This window comes from Rhineura floridana, chromosome 7 (assembly GCF_030035675.1).
Source record: "Rhineura floridana isolate rRhiFlo1 chromosome 7, rRhiFlo1.hap2, whole genome shotgun sequence".
Taxonomy (NCBI): Eukaryota; Metazoa; Chordata; class Lepidosauria; order Squamata; family Rhineuridae; genus Rhineura; species Rhineura floridana.
In genome coordinates this window covers 121,972,888-121,989,001 of record NC_084486.1, presented here as the reverse complement: position 1 = coordinate 121,989,001, position 16,114 = coordinate 121,972,888, and the positions used below count along the sequence as shown (strand labels likewise).

The window sequence follows — 16,114 nt, the reverse complement described above, 5'->3', positions numbered from 1 at the left end:
TTGTATTTTTATTATTGTATTTTAGTATTTTAATTTTTGCAACCTTCAGAGAATATAGTTAGGAAATAAACAACCAGTGTTTCTTGTTATATCCAAGCTATAGTTGGTTCAAACAAGCCAGGATCAAACCGTGGTTCAACGTTCCTGGCTTGTTAATAAACCATAGTTTAAACCAGCCCTCCCCAACCTGGTGCCCTGCAGATGTTTTGGATTACAACTCACATTAGCTCAGCCACACGGCCAGTAGTCAGGATGATGGGAGCTATAGTCCAAAACATCTAGAGAACACCAGGCTGGGGAAGGCCGATATAAGCTAACCAGAATTCTTCCGGTTTGGATGTAACAAAAACATTACATTTATTTAGAAGCAAAAGTGGATGCTTCCAGTCTCTTCATCCTGGTTTTATGGGAGCAACCAAAGGCTCACCACTGCTCACAGACATAATGCTAAACCATGGTTTAATGATACATCTGAACTGGAACATTACTTCTTCAACTTTATCTGGGAACTCTGGCACAGGCACCTCTAGGTGCACATTTATGCACATATGTAGATGTTCTTATATGTGATATTTAGTCTCCCAACATCTCCTTCCCTAAACATATGGTGTATGTTTCATCTAATGAAAAAGAAGAATATACATAAACATGTAAACATTTCAATAAGGAAGAAGGGACATACATGTTGTCCGCCAGCCAGGTCCCACGTGAAGTTTCCATACTGGTATACCATGCACTCTGACTGTTTCTTAAAATTTGTTGCAGATTCTTGACTCCACCAGTCTATAAGGTCCCCATTCTCATTAAAATTTCTACCTGAAATAACACATACATATGAGAACTTTGGACTGGAAGTTGTGAAGACACTGACAATATGAAGCTGCCTTATATTGCAGCAGACTATTGGCCCATCAGAGAATAGTACCTACTCAAGAGGCAGCAGCTCTCCATGACCTCAGCCTAAAGTCTTTCCCAGAGTTGCTACCCGAGATCCTTTCCCAAGGATTGAATCTTGGTCCTTAAATATCAGCAGTGGGGAACCTTTTGCTGTTGCTGAATTATAATTCCCATCATCCTTGGCCATTGGCCATGCTTGCTGAAGCTGATGGGAGTTGTAGTCCAGCAACATCTAGAGGGCCAAAGATTCCCTATACCTGTTATACATGCAAAGTGTGGGATCTGCTACTGAGTGATGATCTTTTGTGCATTAGAAAAGTGGGCAGTTCCTGTGCCTGGTAAGAAGGGTTTTACACTGTGTGTGCACACGTCCGAGCCAATGTCAAAATATGCAGTGTTTCACTAAAGCATCACTTACTTTCAGCAGCATGGTCCACTCATTTTGTATAATGCCGTATCACAATGTACTTTGACATCAGACAAAAGATGAAGGGTTTTGACCTTTCCTGTGGTCTAAACCCATTCAGGTGCTTTGCTGGCTTAGGTATCTGGGTTCTTTGGCAAGCACCAAGTATGTTCCCTAACCTCAAAAGTAATGGGCATGCACATCTAATGGTTGGCATGGAATTGCCATTTGTACCTTCCCCATTCCTTTGGAATCAGTGCAATAGCTGGCCAGGATAAAAGGATGTCAGAAGATCAGGCTCAGGGAAATGGAAGAAGAGAAAAATTTGATACTTTGGCACAATTAATATTTCGATCAGCTGCTTTGTTTATAACATGCTGATGTAATACTGTATTTTAAAGTTGTTGTAAACTGCCCTGGGACCCTTGGGTAAAGGAAGGGCAATAGATGCTCATAATAATCACTACCACCACCAAAGAAATGTTGTTACTGACATAATTATTTGGTTGTCGCTTTATAGTAGGAATGGGAAAGCTGTGGCAGTCCAGAAGTTGCTGGATCACATAATCCCTGATCATTGGCCATGCTGGCTAGGACTGATGGGAGTTGGAGTACAATAACATCTGGAGGCCATGGGCCCCCATCCTTGCTTTATGGGTAGTTACATGTAATACAAAAATTGCCCAAGCAGCACAGGAGTGGGGGCCTTGGATATTTGCTGTTCCAAGATAATATGTAACACACACTTTTGGGTGCTTCTGGTAACATGTAAAGCCATCCTTAGACTTTGGGGAATTTACAGTTGAGTTTTTTCTGATGCAAGACACACATCTCCATACATAAAACAGGCCTTCACTGTAAATATTAACACAGCATTGTCTCTTTTCATGCGCTATACTGCATAGGCACAATAATACCAATGGTGAAATATGAGTTCTTTGTCTTACCATTATCATCAAAGCCATGGGTGATTTCATGCCCAATGACCATGCCAATGCCACCATAATTCAAGGATTTAGGCTGGGATGCACTGAAGAATGGTGGCTGCAAAATGCCAGCAGGAAAGACTGCAAAGAGAGATGACATCACAGATGCCATTTTAATATTTTGCACCAGCTCCAAATATTTGCAAAACTAAAGCTAAATTAAATAAACATACTGGAAATCTTTAGCCAAAGATGTGGCTGATTAATTCAAACAATGTCTCCTTCCCCTCCCACCCCGCTGCCTTGCTCCTTGATCTACAGGCATCCTTTACAGGCACACTCAACAATATGGGAGCCACTTCAGCATGATGCAATCCAAAATGGATGAGAGCTTGTCTGAAAAACGTGGCCATGCGACCAGGGTGAATGGTGGGAGATTTTCCCATGGGACTGAGAATACCAATTTCTGTGGGAAAGACACATCAGGGCTGTGGAATTTTTGGCCCTCTAGATGTTATCCATCCTCTTCATTTCAGCTTCAGCTTATTGCCTATTCTTTTTTTTTCCTTCAACCATCCTGCTTTCTGAAACTTCTCCTGTCCCAGAGCTCCCATAAGTTTCCCCTGATGCTTCAGGCTGAAATTTCACAATCTGATTAATTGGATCTGATCGCTTTTTCCATAATCACCCAACCCTCACAGAAACTGGTCCAGATGTTGCAACCAACAACAGTTGGCTTGTCCAACCCTTTGCTAAGGTCATGCTAAGCATCTCTAATATTGTGGCCTTCTAAAAATCTGGGCATTGCCCTCATTGGTTGCTTAGATAAAAAAGGGTGATGCATGAACTGTGAAGACTCTTGGAATACCTCCATAGCATACTATCTCATTTCCCATGGTTTTCACAAATAATATGCTATAATTGGCAAGCACATCCCAGTCTAGCAAGGAAAAACAGAAGATGGCCATTGCCTTGGGAAATGAAATGATCTTGACTTAAGGTTATATCCCATACCACCTCCACCACACATGGGTTTGGGGAGTAACAGTATACACAAAAATAAATACACTAATCCACACACATGTTTACTGTGCCTCCTTTGCAATTTCATGAACTGCTTTGCATTGCATTACAGCCCTGGCAAGTGTCAAAACATTTTGATGTTAAAGAATGCAACTCTAATGGGTGAGACGTTTATTTTAAGCGACTTCATTAACAAACCCATGCACGCTTATAACATTTGCAAAAATTGAGAATCTCAAGCAATGTAAGAGAGATGAGAATTATTCCTATGAGGCTTCCCCTTCCAAACCAGGAAAACGTTTGCCCATATCCATGAGCCACACAGCTGTGGTGAGGGAATTGTAATTCTTTTCCCGGCTGCCCATTTAAAGACTGCCAAGAATAGAATCCAAATTTCCTAAATTCTTGTAACTTGAGCATATCCACAGAGACTTTTGCCATAATATGTTTATGCTCAGAACGTGGGCATAGTTGAACTAAAGCTTTTTGTTAATGGATGAATAAACAATCCTGCTAATATGTTTCTCCATTTTGTCTTGCTTTTGCATCGCATGAGTTTCCACTTTGTTGCGCCAGAATCTTTTATGGTGGCCTAAAGGTTTGCAGCCTCATTCTGACTGAAAGTATCTTTCAGCTTATTCCAATTAGGTCTGCTCCCTTCCCCAAGTGACCTTCTGCCTCCAAACCAACTGTGAACAGGATGAATTTACCACACCTGTGTTGAGCTTGTCCTCGCTTTAGCCATGTTTGCAAGCAAGAGATTATGCTTATGCTTTTTCATAGAGAAAACAGAGAGTGCAGAGTTGTTCTAACTCTAGTTCGAGGACACTGGAGGACTAAAAATGGTGTGTCGGGAGCTGCTGAGATCTGTGGACAGCTCCCTCATATGGTTAGTCCATTAATTGCAGGTGGCAGCTTTCCAGGGACCTTCAGGCCCTAGCCGAGACTGAATTAGTCCACCCAGACTGTCCGTTACTTGACTGGAGAACTGCACTGCAAAAATTGGAGATGTGGCTCCAATCAGAGGAAAGGTTCTTGCGTCTTATATAGATAGACTTGATCCCCACTATCAGTGCATGATTTTGTAAGAGACGTACAGGCTTCTGGCTGAGTCTGCTGGAAATATGCTTTAGAGAGGGTATACTATGCCACAGACATATAACAGTCATTCTTCTCCCCAGGAGAAACTGGGAACTGCAGTTGTGATAGACAGAAAGGACAGTACTTCTAGCTTTCAGCAATCTTACCAAACTGCAGCTACCAGGATTCTTTAGGGAAGGGGGAACATAAAAGTGAAATAAAGTGTGTAATATAAATATAGCCTCAGCTTCTACCTTTAGCCACAAAGACAACCATGCCCCAAAGTTTGATGGCTGTTCAGTGGAGATTCTGCAACTGTTAACGGGCCCCAAAGTAAAAGAGAATAAAGTCACTAAGTAAAGCAATATCCATCTCAGTGAGCAGAGATGCCCTTGTTCTGGGTGAACTCCACTTTCGGCTATGTTAATAAAGTGTGAAAATGTAGTCCCAGAATAGTTTGCAAACTGCCGCTTTCATTTCTGATCTTATCGCTGAGGAGGTCAATCTTGCACGAAAACTGACACCATTCTTTTTTACACCACCGCTATGAAAATTGAACACACAAGGCTTGCAAACTGGTTTGCACCCTGACTGAATGCTTAGCTTGAAACTAGAAAGAACACTGCAAGAAGAAATCAACTGAACATTTAACAACAGTTCCACCACAACGGGCTTTAATATCCTTAACTTTGCCATCACACCCTTGACTGTGTAAGCATTAAATAATTCTCCCTTTGCAAGGACAAGGACTGTAGTGTCTTACCCCATGTTTTACTGTTATACTGAAACTTAAATAAAATAGAATAAAATAAGATAAAAAGAATAAAAACATAAGATTCAGTAAAAGTTGCTAAAAACTAGATAAAAACAAGATAAAGCAAAATTATATGGCTGATTATACAAAATATTTCTTGTAATACCAGTGGCCTGTTTTGAATTGCATAAAAAGCTGCTTTTAAACTCTCTCCTCTTCACTCAACTCTGAGAAGCATCGTGCAACATGATTTTGGAAGGAAGCTCTGCAGAGAGCTAGCACAGTACAGTGGCTAAGAGACCGGGTGGTGAATCAGGAAGTCCCCGGCTTGAATCTTCTCTGTTTCAGAAACAGACTAGGTGGTTTTCAACAAGGCATTCTGTTTCAGTCCCCCTCATCTCCATGTTAATAATACTGATTTATCTTACAGCAGGGTTGGGAACTGGTGGCTGTCCAGATTCCCATCAACCATTGGCCATGCTGGTTGGGGCTGATGTGAGTTGGAACCCAACAACATCCAGAGAGCCACAATTTACCCATCCCTGCTTTACAGGATTGTTGAAAGGTTTACAGTAGATAATGCATGTGAAGCATTTTGAACATCTCAAAGCACTATTCACATGTTAAAAGTACTAGTAATACACCTGCAAGTCTCTGTATATGAATAAAGCAGGTCATGGAACTGTGGCCTATGGCTTTAGTATGGAATGTTAGGTTTTTCAAATGATAAGGCTGCGGTCAAGCTTGCCAAGATGCCAAATTCGTCCTTTTTTTTTTTTTTTAAAGTACATTTATATCCTGCCTCTCTTCAGTCATGGAACTCAAGGTGGCAGATACTGTGCCCAGATTGTTTCGCAGCCAGGTACTGAGCTGAGCTAGACCTGCTGAGCTTCAACAAAGTTGCTGCATCATTTCCCCATAGACTATGCCCTAGAATTATCTGTCTGTCTTGTATCTATTGTGATGCATTAGACACAAGCCTGCCTTTCAGGATAACTTGGAAACTACTGTTAGTTCTCAAACATAGCTGCTAAAAGAAACCAGGTGATAGAAAGATATCTCGCTGACACTTAAACATTTGCACTGGTTCCTAGTACATTTCTGGGCACAATTCAATGTGTCGGTGTTTACCTATAAAGCCCTAAATGGTTTAAGACCAGGGTTCTGAAGGATCACCTATCTATGTATAAGCCTCCTGCCATCTGAGGTGGCAACAGGAGAGAAGACCATCTTGGAGGTGGAGCTATGCTTGTGTGACATTCTCCGCAGGGGAGGCCTTGGGAAAACTTTATCCCCCTCTTTTAAAACCCTGTTTTAAAACCAGCAAAGGTCTCTGTCCTTTTGACCAGTGGTGGTGAAGAACTGTGGAGCCGCTCTATGAAAACTGGTGTAACTGCAGCTTACTTGGATGGTGCTAATGTGGGACAGCGCAGCAGTCTGCAATGACGCAGTAGCAGAGCCATTCTGGTGCTCCTGCCAGTGCATGTGCACAGCCCTGACCTCTTTGTTCCACGTAAGCTGCACTGATGCCCATGTCAGAAGAGTGGAAGTATTCTTTTCTGTCTAACTATCTTACTGCTCTTCTGCTCGGAGTAAAGAGTTATAACTACCTCTTTACTCCTAGCAGAAGAGCAGTACAATAGATGGAAAAGAATTCTTCTTCTTCTTCTTCTTCTTCTTCTTCTTCTTCTTCTTCTTCTTCTTCTTCTTCTTCTTCTTCTTCTTCTTCTTCTTCTTCTACTACTACTACTACTACTACTACTACTACTACTACTACTACTACTACTACTACTACTACTACTATTGTGAGCTGGAGCCACAGAGCTGCTGTCCCACGATGGCATCACTGCAGTTTATCTGGATGGGGATTGGGATGGGGTAGGGCAGATCTGTGGTAAAGTCAGGGCTTATGCCAGTAGGAGGGCCAGATGGGCTCTGCCAGTCTGCCTCTGCAGCCGCAACTTTGCTACCACCCTGCTTCACCCCAGTCCTGCCCAGGTAAGCCGCAGCAATACCCATGTCCACCTGTACTAGAAAGGAGAAACATTGCAGAGGGACAAAAAGCATCTCTGCTTTTCCCCAACTATTTAATCAGAGACAGACAGACAGACAGACAGACAGAGAGACACAGAGAGAGAGAGAGAGAGACTACCCTCAACACTTTGCTTGTAAGTAAGGTAAGCTAACCCCCACGGGTCAAACTTTCCTCCCATCCTAACAAATGAACTAAAATTCACAGGGCAATGAAAATGGAAAAGAAAGTTCAGTCCAGCACTAAATGAGACTGTTTAAGAGCTAGACTTTCCCCACTTTTCCAAATAATGTTGAAAGGTTGGGTAGTGCATCAGTATCATGATCACAGAACAGACTGGCAAGGGGGCATTTACGCTAGATTTATTCAGCTAAGATAAACAAGCACACTCTTGTGAAATACTTCTAAAGATGCCCGTCCAACTTAGTTTGCGCTCTCTTGAATGAGTCAGGTTGATACTTTCATATTTTCCAAAGGAAGCAAGAATGAAAAAGATGTTTCATTTGCAAAAGCAGATAATCTTTAAAGCATCTGGCAAATGTCTCAGGAGCAAAACCCCAGGAAACCACAAACGGGGGGGGGGAAGCATTTAATGCCCCAAGCTGCAGATCAAAGACACCAAATATCAAAAAGAGCAGATAGAGTCGTTTCATGGTATGGTATTGCAGGGTGCTTTATATGTTGGAGTACATCTCCCATCATCTCAGACAATTGGACTTGCTGACCAGAGGTGATAGGAGCAACATCTGGAGGGCACTGTGCTGACAACCCTGATGGTACAGCATAGTACAGTGCAATATTAATCTGGTACAGGCCACATTTACACCATATAGTTATTCCACTATCATTTCACTTTAAACAGTCAAGATCCTGGGAAGGATAATTTGTGAAGGGTGCTGAGAGTTGTTAGGAGATTCCTATTCTCCTCACACAGCTACAATCGCCTGAATGGCAAGTCAGGCCCTCTTCCCAGAGAACTTTGAGAATTTTAGCTCTAGGAGGGGAACAGGGGTCTCCTAAGTACTCTCAGCACCCTTCACAAACTACCCTTCCCAGGATTCTTTGGGGAAAGCCGTAACTGTTTAGAGTGGAATGATAGTGGAATAAATGTGAATGTGGTCACAGAGCGGTGAGCAAGATTAGTTAAACGTCCACTTCCTGATCCATTCTCAGTTGAAAAACATGAACAAAAAGACTCACAAATATGAAAATGTCCTTGTATGCTTACATGTCAAGGATGAAAGCATGTAAAAAGAGAATAAACAATAGTACAAATATTCTCTTTTTTTACATGCTTATTGATGTACATTACAAGTATATTTTCATATTTGTGGGTCTTACAGTTTGTGTTTTGTCACATAGGGACCCCAATGGATATTGTACTATATCCATTCTGAGCTGAGACAGGGGGCAGGAAATAGCCTGTTCCTCTTGAAATGACCAGACAGTGCTTCTATGAGAAACTCAACTTACCAATTTGATTCCTGCTTGGTGAATAAAAGGCATTGACAACAGCTGCTCCAGTTATCCACCTGTGGAAAATTCAAGAGACACAGAAGTGATAATGATGGATGATATCAAGGAGAGAAGAAAACTGAATGGCTTTGATTTCCTGCTTCAGAGGCGGGGGCTAGAAACAAAGCCCTATGAGGAGAGACTGACAGAACTGGGCATGTTTAGCCTTGAGAAGAGAAGATGGAGGGGAGATGTGATGGCGCTCTTCAAGTACTTGAAAGGTTGTCACACAGAGGAGGGCCAGGATCTCTTGTTGATCATCCCAGAGTGCAGGATATGGAATAATAGGCTCAAGTTACAGGAAGCCAGATTTTGGCTGAACATCAGGAAAAACTTCCTAACTGTTTAAAGCAGTACAACAATGGAACCAGTTACCTAGGGAGGTGGTGGGCTCTCCAGCACTGAAGGCATTCAAGAGGTAGCTGGACAGCCACCTCTTGGGCATGCTTTAAGCTGGATTCCTGTATTGAGCAGGGAATTGGACTCAGTGGTCTTATAGGCCCTTTCCTACTCTTCTATTGTATGATCCCTCTAAAGCTGGACATAATTTCTTTTTCTTTTTTTAAAATTATAATAAAAGCCCACTGGCATGTTGTTGTGTATTTCCAGTCTCACTGAAATGAATGAGAGCCTTGCAAGAGTACTGGTGAATTATATCATACTCTTACAAGACCAACAGCTTGATTCAGCATTCAGTTTGCTGGTATGGTTCTTTGTCTGTCAGCTCAGTTGGGAAAATGGGCAGGCAGGCATATTTGAAGGATGCGCTGTGATCCTCCACACAGAGGAGAGTAAATGGCATTGAACTGAGTTGCTCTTATGGCTGAGTAGTCATGCATAAGATTGCTTTGTTAATGCTGTCCTCATCCTCTATGGAAAACTGAACTCAAGATGGCTTACTTCTGAGTAAGCATGAGTAGCCCTGACACTTTCTTGAAATGTGACTGCTTGTGGAAGGTTTTTGGATCCAAATTTTAAAACAGATTGGTTTGTCAATCGAATAGTTACTAAAGGATTAAAGTAAAATCATTCCACGCATGTGTGCTTTGAAAATGGGAAGTTCACAGTTCCTTCAGCAAGTAAAGGGTTATAGCAATCACCATCTGCACAAATATGGTGGTGCTCAGTCATGCTGTATGCAGATGTGCACAAACCACAAATTAACTTGTAATCAATCTTAGTTTAAATTACTAGAATGTGTATGTGTGTGAGAGAGACAGACAGACAGACAGACAGACCGATCCAAGCTTGGTGCACATCTAGTCATTTTCAAACTTACCACATTCAACCTCTGAACTGACACATTACAAGTTTGGGCAGCATCACTAGTGACAATGGAAGAGAGTCCAGAGGCCTCTTTTCTGATGGGAAACAATGCTCTGAGTGTCTTTTCCTGCTGGGAATAATGGGGCTGGACTACAAGCCCCATCATAACTGGTGGGAAAGAATCGCAGAACATTTCCAGCTAATGAAAAGCCTGTTGGGTATCCAGCAGTCACTGAAGCCCTCTTCATAGGCACATAGGAAGCGCCCTTATACTGAATCAGACTCACTGGTCCATCTAGCTCAATGTTGTCTACACTGACTGATAGTGGCTTCTCCAGGGTTTCGGAGAGGGAGTCTCTCTCAGCCCTACCTAGAGATGCCAGGGATTGAACCTGGGACTTTCTGTATGCAAGGCTGATGTTTTACCACTGAGCTATGGTCCTTTCTTTAACCTGCTATCCCCTTCCACTCCTTCAAGAGGAGTCTTTTCCTCAAGTGTGGGAGAGGAGGTAGCAGGCAGAGGAGGGTTGCCTTCAAGTATTAAAGTCACATGCTCAAAGAAGTGCCTCAAGGTTTATGAGCACTGCACTCAGGGAGAGCAAATGATTGCTGGGGTAAATTCTTTGGTGCTTGCCCAGCAATAGTAGCAAATTCTCAACTCACTCAGGAACACTGCTTTTGAAGGGCCCTCAGTCATAGAGAAATAGCCTTCTGCCCATACAGCTGTACACATGGAGGCTCTCTGCAGACATTCTAATGAATCCCCATAGGTCAGGACAGATGCTGCTCCCCAGCCTCAATTTTGCCCCTATTGGACCTTTGCAAGGAACTTTGGTGGGGATCTAGCATAGCATTAATTACAGTTTATATTGCTGCTGACATAGCTGCAGTTAAGATCAATAGGGGGGAAGGTCTAGGGAAAAGGGAGATTGGACCCCAAGAGCATGTGTACGTTGCCTTCCCCACACCACCCATCAATGTTTTCCATCCCAGTCATTGAATAAGAACAGTACACACAAAGAAATTATAGGGTATTTCATTTCCTGGTTGCTGCCATACTAAAAACAGAGAGGGGTATTTACTACCCATAGAGGTTAATAAACATAACTAAGGCTGCAATCCAATACACACATACCTGGGAGTAAGTCCCATTGGAGCTTACTTCTGAGTAAACACGTATTGGATTGCAGCCTAACTTAGGTTCATTAATTCCAGTGGGTCTACTCTGTTGAATATGTCCTGTTGCAAAGGAGAGATGAAGTTGCTGTAGTCCTTCTGGCTATAAACAGATGCCACTTTATCAGATAGCCAACAACAGATATTGCATTCACAATGTAAATAGTTTAAATACGTACTCTTCCTTGTTCACTTTTTCTCTAAGCTTCTTAAGCCTTTCCTTCTGGCTAAACTTCAAGTTCTCAATCATGTTCTCAAAATATTCTTCTTCTTTGTAGTGCAACTTACAAGAAAGAAAGATAAATGTCAGCGTCATTTGCTGGAGAGTAAAAAAGAATCAGAGTGGTACAGTTGTTAACGTAGCCTTCCCCCAAACTGGTGCCCTCCAGATGTTTTGGACAATAACTCCCATCAGCTGTGACATTGGCCACACTAGCTAGGGCAGATGGGTACTATAGTAAAAAACATCTGGACGGTACTAGGTTGGAAAAGGCTGTGATAGAGCAGAAGCGATCTGGCACAATGTCAGTTCAGATCCCTGCACATTCCTGAAGGTGGGCTTGGGCAGTTTCCTTTCTCTTGGTCCAATTCAATTTTTGGTTGCTATAATAATAATAATAATAATAATAATAATACTTATATCCCACCCTTCCTCCCAATAGGAGCCTAGGGCAACAAACAAAAACACAAAAAACACTATAAAACATCATAAAAACAGACATTAAAATATATTAAAACAAAACATCTTTAAAAACACTTTTTAAAAAATGCTTTAAAAACATCTTAAAATCCAATTCCAACACAGACGCAGACTGGGATAAGGTCTCAACTTAAAAGACTTGTTGAAAAAGGAAGGTCTTCAGTAAACACTGAAAAGGAAATAGAGATGGTGCCTGTCTAATCTTTAAGTGGAGGGAATTTCAAAGGGTAGGTGCCACAATATTAAAGGTCCGCTTCCTAAGTTGTGCGGAATGGACCTCCTGATAAGATGGTATCTGCAGGAGGCCCTCACCTGCAGCGTATAGCGATTGACTGGGTATATAAAGGTAAAACAACCTTTCAGATATCCTGTTCCTAAGTTGTACAGGACTTTGAACACCAAAACTAGAACCTTGAACTTAGCCCGGTAGCTAATGGGCAGCCAGTGCAATTCTTTCAGTAGCAGGGTGACATATTGGAGATACCCTGCCCCAGTGAGCAGTCGAGCTGCCACCTTTTGCACTAGATGCAGCTTCCAGACAACCTCCAGCAACCTCAAGGGCAGCCTCACATAGAGAACATTACAGTAATCCAACCTGGAGGTTACCAGTGCATGGACAACAGTAGTCAGTCTATCCCTCTCCAGAAATGGACACAGCTTCTTACCAGCCAAAGCTGGTAAAAGGCACTCCTAGCCATTGAGGTCACCTGGGCCTCTAGCAACAAAGATGGATCCAGGAGCACCCCCAGACTATGGACCTGGTCTTTCAGAGGGAGTATGACCCCATCCAAAGCAGGCAACAGACAAATTATTTGAACTTGAGAACCACCAACCCACAGCGCCTCTGTCTTGCTAGGATTCAGAGTCAATTTATTGGCCCTCATCAAGTCCACTACCGAGTCCAGGCAGTAGCCCAGGGCTTGCACAGCCTCTCCTGATTCAGATGTTATAGAGAAATAGAGCTGGGTATCATCAGCGTACTGCTGACACCTCACCCCAAATCTCCTGATGATTGCTCCCAAGGGCTTCATATAGATATTGAACAGCATCGGGGACATTGGTTCAGAAGGATACCATGGCCAATAGTATCAAAAGCCACCGAGATATCAAATAAGAACAACAGGGTTACACTCCCCCTGTCCTTCTCCCAATAAAGGTCATCTATCAGGGCAACTGAGGCCGATTCAGTCCTATAATCAGGCCTGAACCCAGATTGGAATGGGTCAAGATAATCTGTTTCATCCAAGAGTACTTGCAATTGCTGCACCACAACCCTCTCAATCACCTTCTCCAAAAAGGGAATATTTGTGACCGGGTGGTAGTTATCACAAACCAATGGGTCCAGGGTGGGCTTTTTCAGGACTGGTCAGATCACCGCCTCTTTCAGGATGGCTGGAACCACTCCCTCCCACAACAACACATTGACTACACCCTGGATCAGTCAAACCCCCTCAGCAAGCTTTAATAAGCCAAGAAGGGCAAGGGTATAGAGGACGTGTTGCTGGCTGCATCATCACAAGCACCTTATCCACATCAGGCTGCATCAATTAAAACTGATCCCAAGATGTTGCATCAGACATTGCACTGGACACCTCACCGGGGACTATACTAGATGTGAATGCGACATCAAGATTGCTACGGAGGCGAGCAACTTTACCCTCAAAGTGCCTTGCCAACAATTCACAGTGGGCCTCCAATGGGTCTAAAACTCCATTTCCTGGAGTTGGTATCAACAGACCCCTGACAATATGGAAAAGCTCTGCTGGATGGCTACTTGAGGATGTGATGGTGGCAGAGAAGTGGGCCTCCTTCGCCGCCTTCACCGCCACACAGTAGGCACAGTTATGTTTTACTCATGCCTGATCAGCCTCACAGCACGTCTTTTACCACTTGTGCTCTAGTTGTCATCCAGCCTGTTTCATTGCCCTTAGCTCACTGGAACCAAGGCACAAACTGGGCTCTACAATGCCGGAGAAGCAACCCAATTTGAGAAGCTATTTCTCAAACCAATATGTGCACTGAAACACAGCTATCCTCCAAAATTCATACCTTTCTGGATTTTGCAATGCAGTTCTCTAACCAAACAGTGTATGCAAAAATGCATATATTAAGGGAAACAGTGCATAAAAATGCACATATTGACATGTTTTAAAGATTTTATATTTTTATCACCTGCTATTTGCTGCCCTGGGCTTCTTTTTTAAGGAAAGGTGGGAATAACAATAACAATAATAAAATGCATTACGTTAGGGAAAATTGCATACAAAAATGTATTTATTAGGAGGAATTTGCACTCAAATGCTGATGAGTTTTCATGAGTTTCTTTAAAAAAACATAAATTGCTGTGGAAATGTGGAGAACTGAGTTTAAGATTGGAAAAATGAGAAACCAAGAGAAACAGAAACTGACAGATTGTCCATCCCTACTTTCTCCGCAGGATTGTCATTGGATTACAAGGGAGATATGTTGTGGTGTGGAGTGCTCCTGTTCATTGTTCTAGCCAGGCAGGGATACCTTCTTTCAGGATACTCCATTCTCTTCCCCCATCCCCAGCAGACAATATTCTAAAGCCATTGAGCATGCTTTTTCCTATTTCAGCTGCTAGTCCATAGTGTGTTTTTTTCCTTACTAGTTTTTCTTTTACATCTGCAAACCTTGGGGTTATCCTGATCATGCTGATATCTCCCTCTTTGTTTCTCAATAGCCCCCTTTTGGCTAGGTGGCTGTCATAACTCAGCACCTGAGGTTGCTGTTCATTTATGGTAACAGTGATAGGATAGCCCCTCCATTGCTATCCCTCCCTTCCCTGATCTGTGCGATCTGTGAAGCTATTTACTTACTACATGCCTACCCAAGACACAACAATGTGACATAACTAGGTTTTTGCAATATTCAATGACTGCTGGAAACCGAAGTTGCTAGATTTGAGGGACTGGCAATAAGAATTAATATTTTAGCCACTCCTGCATCTATCATAGATGCATAGGCGTGGTATTCAATGCTAGTCCTGCTTAAACCTATTGAAGTTAAAAGACATGATGAACTGAGATTCATTCATTTCAATTGATCTGCTCTGAGTAGGACCTATCTGAATAAGTCCCATAGAATTTTAGACTTCGAGGGGACCTTGTTGACCTTGTCTAACAGTCAGCTCAGTGCACGATCTACAATGAAGGATGTGACTACAGCAACCTTGACAGATTGCCATCCTTCCTCTGCTTAAAATCCTTCAGAGAAAGAGAGCCCACCACCATGTCCTGAAGCAGTCTGTTCTACTGTCAAACAGCTTGCATCATTAGGAAGTTTGTCCTGAAGTTTAGCAAAAATCTGCCTCCTTACAATTTTCATCTATTAGTTCTAGTTCTGCCCTCTAGAGAGACAAGAGAACAAGCCTCCTCCATGTTCTGTGCAATAGTCCTTCAGATATTTCAGATGTGAAGTGTTTATGAGACAAGGTTTCTCTCTACATATTTCTGGAAAGTCTCTTCTAGGCTTTCATATTTTGCAATCTGAATAATGTTCAGAATTCTTGGTGCTTTCTGCAATCCTCACAACAACCCAGGGAGAGAATGCTGAGCTGCTGTTCAACTAAATGATGTGCAGGTATGCTAAATAAGTTGACAAATGAAGGGCAAAGTGAGGTAATGGGGCATACGCAATATAATTAATATGGTAGCAATTCAGCCCAAGGCCACAAGCTATCCGACAGATCTGCACATCTCAGATCATTAGCTCTGTTATTTACCAGAAAATCATTTGAAATACGCATTCATCCTCTTTCATTCCATTTTTTCTTCTCCATTAATCCCAGAAACAAATTACATGCTTTTCTTTCATAGAAGTACTATTTTCTACTGGAGGTACCTTTACCATCATAGGAGTCACTCTATAACAGCCATAGGTTGGGATTACTAAATGGAGATTTGGAGTTGCCATCCAGTGAAGTCATTGTGCTCACAGAATGACTTCCATTTGAGCAGCAGAACTTCCCCTCCCTCTTCTCTCCCTGCATGTCCCTCCAAATCTGTTCAGGAGGGTTGGGGAAGCAGATTTGCTGGGGATGATGGTGCGGAGAGTGATGCAAGAGGAGAGCGAGAGCAAGTTCTCTTGCGCTAGCTGAAGTCATTCCACGATCACAATTACTTTGTTGGATTAAACTCTTGGTTACTACTGAAAAATCCCTTGGTAGGTCCTAAAAGAACCAGGACTGCCAATGTATAAGGAGAAATAAGGGGGTTTGAGGGATAAGGAGACAAAAAATAGTTGACTAAAACATCTTTGTCAAGCCCAGTGTCCTCCATACTCAAATCCTTTGTGCAAGGGAAACATAAGATAGGTA

At 42.5% G+C, this 16,114-nt stretch overlaps 1 protein-coding gene across 2 annotated transcripts in view; it reads right to left on the bottom strand.

Moving 5' to 3' along the window:
- The window catches only part of MME (membrane metalloendopeptidase), a 102,714-nt gene that overhangs the window by 17,379 nt on the left and 69,221 nt on the right, over window positions 1-16,114 (bottom strand). For both annotated transcript variants that reach the window (XR_009764111.1, XM_061637097.1), the window contains exons 16-19: window positions 11,255-11,358; window positions 8,592-8,650; window positions 2,251-2,370; window positions 683-816 (exon numbers count right to left, since the gene is read on the bottom strand). Coding sequence is in view for 1 of the 2 variants with exons in the window: in XM_061637097.1 (XP_061493081.1) it covers window positions 683-816; window positions 2,251-2,370; window positions 8,592-8,650; window positions 11,255-11,358 (417 nt within the window). In the remaining variant the exon portion in view is untranslated. The remainder of the gene's footprint in view (window positions 1-682; window positions 817-2,250; window positions 2,371-8,591; window positions 8,651-11,254; window positions 11,359-16,114) is intronic.